Genomic DNA, 4,425 nt, shown 5'->3' on the forward strand with positions numbered 1-4,425 from the left:
TCCGATTGTGCATAGAGATATTAAGTCCAACAATATTTTGATTGATGGAGATTATGGTGCTAGAGTTGCTGATTTTGGTGTGGCTAAAGCTGTGGACTTGACCGGAAAAGCCCCTAAGTCGATGTCAGTGATCGCTGGTTCATGCGGTTATATTGCACCAGGTTAGTCTTATGATTCAACTTAAATGTGCTTGCATGATTATAATCATCAGTTTTGCTTATGGTAGTAATGCTCATTTAGTACATGTTGCACGGAGATTCAGATGAACCACATTTAAGTTTTTTTATTAGTTGAGACTTAAATGAGCATTCACTATCTATTGAGACATGTCTGATACCATGGCTCCACACCTTCTCACTTCTCCATTAATGGAATATTTCAAAAAAAAAATTTATTTGTTTGTTTGTTTGTTTGTTTCCCTCCATAACTTTTGATTTCAAACTACTTTGCAGAATACGCATACACGCTTCGTGTGAACGAGAAGAGCGACATCTACAGTTTCGGGGTAGTGATCCTAGAGATAGTGACTAGAAAACGCCCAGTTGATCCAGAACTTGGGGAGAAGGATTTGGTGAAATGGGTTTGCACTACACTAGACCAAAAAGGCATAGAGCATGTGATAGACCCGAAACTCGACTCTTGTTTCAAAGAAGAGATAAGCAAGATCCTCAACGTCGGGCTTCTCTGCACGAGTCCGTTGCCCATTAACCGACCCTCGATGAGGCGTGTGGTTAAGATGTTGCAAGAAATTGGCGGTGGAGACGAGGAAAGCCAAAACAAGATAAGAGATGACAAAGATGGCAAGTTAACACCTTATTACCACGAAGAAACCTCAGACCAGGGAAGTGTAGCTTGAGAGACCGTACCACAAAATGGAGATAGAAAGTGTTTTTTTTGCCCAAAAACAAAAAAAAAGCTCTCTCAATTTTTGGTGCTTGAAGCTGTGAATTAGGGGCATTGAATTAGAGATTGTTGAGTTTTTATATTATATATATCAAGAAAAAAAAGTTTCTAATTCAGTGTTTCAGTCTCCACTGTAAAGCAAGCTACTGTAGTAAGTTAGTAACTAGTAACTCTGGTTTGTAAGAGTTCTTTTTTTCTATATTTCAAGTAAATGCGAATGAAAAAAATGCGATAATCTGGCGTTAACATGCATTTAAAGAGTTTCCATATTAGGTGTACACAGATTCAAGGTAATTGTAGGAACATGTCTGTGTGAAACCTGAATCTTTTTAAAAGCGTGGGCTCTCTCTCTCGTTTTTAGTGAAACTCTTTGGAGGCTCGTGTACAGTATCTGTCACTGTAGATTCACATGGCTCTTAAATTCTCAACTTTTCTCATACTACCTTTTCGACTCTTTCCAAAGAAAAAAAAAGAATTCAGGTTCTGTTATTTCATTTACTTACTCTATCCGTACGTGAGGCATCAGATATGTAATCAGACTTGGCACATGAGATGACTAATATCAACTTTTCCTGCGAAAAAGATCTCTCTTACTTCTTCTGATTCTTTGTTTGAAGAAGTCTGATTTGTCTAATGACAAACATAAGTGACATGACAAATAAGGAGTATAATAAACAACGTATGTTTTATTTATTTATATAACAATTAAGACTTTTCGAGAACTATATTTTAACAAAGACATTTTTCCAAATAAATAAAAAAAGTAGTTAAGTCATCTAACTCGACAGGTGGTAGTTAGGTACGTTAAAAATTCATTTAATCGCAATTAGTCAGCTCTTAATAATGGCATTTAAAACAACTAGAAGATAACTTGTAGTACTAGTGGTTGAGTAGTAAACAAAACAAACACAAAAACAATGACGTCTCAACATTACCTAAGCTTAGATGATCAAAGTAAGATAATTTACGTTAAGATTGGATTATTAGATACAGAAATAGGTAAAAGAATCTCTACTAAAAATATGAGCTGTTGGGTGAGGAAAATTAATAAAAAGTGGGCCAAAAAGCATTGAAAGCCCACATTGTTATCATTCATTAAGGGACACTGACACCTCACCCTCATCTTTTGCCTTGTCTCTCTGTCTCTTTCACTCTCTCAAAATAATTTCTCTCAATTTTTGTTTTCTTTGTTTTGCATTTCCTTTTTGTTATTGTTTTCAACTTGTTTCATGATGAGGTTTTAATAGAGAGAGATTCTATATAATTTGTTTGTCTTTCTTCTAGAACAAGCATCACACTTCCATGTCAATTTTGTTTTTGTAAAGCCTTTTTTTAATAGATATGATCATGCAACTAAGCAGCTTCTCTAGTTCTAGTAATTTTGGTATAGTCTTGTTGCTAATGGTTGGTACTAGGTAATATGAGTAAAGGAAATAGCATATACATTAGGTTTGTGGATATTACATAATTTATAAGAAACAAAAGTTATTATAATGGAAAGCATAGTAGGGACCAAGAGTTTGGATAGATAAGGGTGAGGATTGCGAAATGATCAGATACATCATTAATAATTTTTATAACACTTGAGTAATTGAGTTATTATGACCCACAACCACACGGTACACACTCACACTTTGGGTCATATGGTTTTTTTAAATGGGCATAGCATCGGACCTACATGGTTTTCCCACATTTTTGAATGCGTCTTACATTTCGGCTGAATCTAATTTGTCAAAGGCCCATTACAAACAAGGTTTAGGTAAAATATGTTTAGATTTTACAACTTGGAGAAATCACTTTTTTTTTTTTCCTTAAAAGTTAAAACATAAGTTGAATGAAGTTTTCAATCCCTATATGAATTTTGTTTTTCTTTTCGTTTTTAGTGAACTCTATTGTCTTTGTTTTGGGGTCATTTACACATTTTATATTTCTTATGTACAAGATAACAAGAAGAGATAAGTGAGATTCGGTGATGGTGATTTTAGTTCTAGAGCTAAATATATGTTAAATACTAAGTGAAATATAATACTAGTATTTATTGGAATTTTTTGTTATCTACCTGATTTCTTTATGTTTTATTTTATATATATGTATACTACATGTGTGAATATTACAGTAATGGTAAAATATATAACACTTTTTGTGTGTCTATAGCGCATATAATTTTTTAGAATTTACGGACAAAATCGGATCATTATGATTGAGTTTTCCAACTTGTCACGAATATGACACATTTGATAATGAAGTTGGAACAAAAGCTCGGTCCACATTTAATATATGTTTGGTAAATTTTGAAACTAGCTCGCTGTTTTCTTAAGTTTCTTAAAAGCCCACAAAGAGAAGAAACAATAACCACTTAAACCGAACTTGCTTTCATTTTTTTCTTCCTAAAATCTAAAAACAGAAAGAAAAAAAAAACAAAGAGAAAACGTTTAACTTACTAAGGGGGTGTATTCAACTTGACATTTTAAGTGATTTGTGTGAAATTTATAAATTCTATGTTATTCAATCATGGATTTTAAAAAGTCTATTAAAATCCACTGTTATTGAACTGATGATTTAAAAATCTACTTTAAAATCCATTAAAATCCCTTGTTATTGAACTGATGATTTAAAAATCTACTTTAAAATCCACTGTTATTCAAAACAGTTTTGTGGATTATGATTTTAATAATTTTTAGGATTCTGGAGGATTCTGGAGGATTTGTTTAGTTAAAAATACAGAAATCCAAATCTCATGGTTTTAGGTGAGATTTGAAAGAATTTTACAGAAAATCATATGAACTTCCCTAAAATCTATCAAAATTCTAAATTTCCTAAATCCCATCAAATTCTCCAAAATCATGGTTTGAATACACCCCCCTAAGAAAATAATATAGACTTTTACAACAATCTATAAATAAATGCAGTTTTAACTTTTAAGTTTAATGTTAACTTGGTGAGACCATTTTGACTTTTCGAGAATAGTCATACTAATTAATAGCTGTGTGAACAAAGTGAACTCTATAATATGTTCTTGGCTTAATATCCAAATAGTACAGATAATAACATGATTATTCATAGAATACTCACCAATTGAACATAAAATAAATTGGTTAACCATTTGGTAAATAGTACAAACGAAAATGCCCTTTTAGCATTCCAATGGATTTTTAACTATTTTGTATCCCATTTTATCTGGAAATCTGCATTTTGTATCCCAAATAGCTAATTAGCTATCATTCATTCATCCTAATTGGATGACTTTTGGTACTACTTTTTGTAGGTTTAGCCTATTTGATGATCATATATTACAAATTCACTCTTTTGACAACCAAAAAAATAAACTCTTTTGACAAAAAAAATATGTTACAAATTCACTCATATATTAAAAAATATCGGCTGTCTCATTATATAAATAGAGAAATATTTCTAAGAAAAAGGTAAAAACAATAAAATCGACTGATTATTTGCTACATTTTGACATAATAAACTATTTCTCTAATTTTTAATACTAATTGCATACTTAACCCCCCCCCCCCC

At 31.9% G+C, this 4,425-nt stretch overlaps 1 protein-coding gene across 1 annotated transcript in view; it reads left to right on the top strand.

Annotated features, from left to right (window-relative positions):
* The window catches only part of LOC104776908 (receptor-like protein kinase HSL1), a 6,943-nt gene extending 5,805 nt beyond the window's left edge, over nt 1-1,138 (top strand). The window contains exons 2-3 of the mRNA XM_010501073.2: nt 57-161; nt 453-1,138. Coding sequence (XP_010499375.1) covers nt 57-161; nt 453-856 — 509 coding nt within the window. The 3' untranslated portion in view covers nt 857-1,138. The remainder of the gene's footprint in view (nt 1-56; nt 162-452) is intronic.

Source organism: Camelina sativa, chromosome 3, assembly GCF_000633955.1.
Source record: "Camelina sativa cultivar DH55 chromosome 3, Cs, whole genome shotgun sequence".
NCBI lineage: Eukaryota > Viridiplantae > Streptophyta > Magnoliopsida > Brassicales > Brassicaceae > Camelina > Camelina sativa.